We start from the raw sequence: 1,076 nt of genomic DNA on the forward strand, positions 1-1,076 counted from the left end.
TGTGTGTATAACGTCAGTGCAAACCGTCATTTTACACTTTGATTTTGCAAGTTCAGTGTAAAATGATTTTTCGTAAAAAAAACTATTTTTTTCAAATGATAATTTTTTTTTCATGTTTTTATTTTATTGTTAAATATTCAATGAAAGATTTAAAATATAATTTGATTTGAAATTGATGTGATTTATAGTGATCAAAATCACGAAAGGCACATGCATGGGAAATGCACTCTCACCATTTCTTGCAAATTTGTTCATGTCGAATTTCGAAATGAAATTGAAAGAAGAAAATAGTTTACCGAGAATTTGGTGGAGATATGTGGATGATGTAGCGGCAGTTATCGAAAGGGAGAAGGAGAATGAGATTATGGCGTTATTAAATTCACAACAACCAACCATTAATTTCACAATTGAACTGGAAACGAATAAGTCATTACCATTTTTAGACGTTCGGATTTCACACAAAACCGATGGTTCGATTGAATTTGGAGTTTATAGAAAACCCAGTAACACACCATGCTACATCCCTTTCGATTCACACTGTCCTACATCCCATAAAAAAGCAGCATTCCATAGTATGGTTCATCGTTTAGTCCGCCTTCCTCTAAACATCAACAACTATATGGAAGAGGTCAAATACATCAAGTACGCTGCCCTTTTGAATGGTTACTCAGAGCTGATGGTGGACAACCTGATTTCATTGCATGCGAAGAAAATTTCCAAACGGGACTTGACAACTCTTTCAATGGAAAAGGAACAGCCTAAACGCCAAGTGGATGGCTCTAAGAAGAGACACATTGCGAATGGTTTACATTAATGCTATCTGTTGGCTTGGAGAGATGGGAGAGATTGTGACATTTTTGACGTAATGTATTTTACGTATTCATGTATTTGGCAAGTCATTTGTCAATTTGGAACGTCCTGTTTCAATATCAATCAAATCACCAACCCATTTGTTAGGTTACATAAAATATTTAAAAACAAACATGAAACAATACACAGCTTTTGGTAAAAAAACAAAATAAAGAGATAAAATAAACTTAAAGAATAAATTACTGATAAAAAATATATCAGTCTAA

General features: G+C 33.3%; 1 protein-coding gene across 1 annotated transcript; it reads left to right on the forward strand.

The window, feature by feature from the left end:
- Window positions 1-188: 188 nt before the first annotated feature.
- LOC116351527 lies at window positions 189-814 on the forward strand (the record flags this gene model as incomplete). Its single annotated transcript, XM_031783650.1, has 1 exon — window positions 189-814. A coding segment is annotated over one exon (626 nt), but the record flags the coding sequence as incomplete, so codon positions are not given.
- Between the last annotated feature and the right edge of the window lie 262 nt (window positions 815-1,076).

This window comes from Contarinia nasturtii, unplaced genomic scaffold (assembly GCF_009176525.2).
Source record: "Contarinia nasturtii isolate CC-2019 unplaced genomic scaffold, AAFC_CNas_1.1 Cnas_scaffold_5599, whole genome shotgun sequence".
NCBI classification, from domain to species: Eukaryota; Metazoa; Arthropoda; class Insecta; order Diptera; family Cecidomyiidae; genus Contarinia; species Contarinia nasturtii.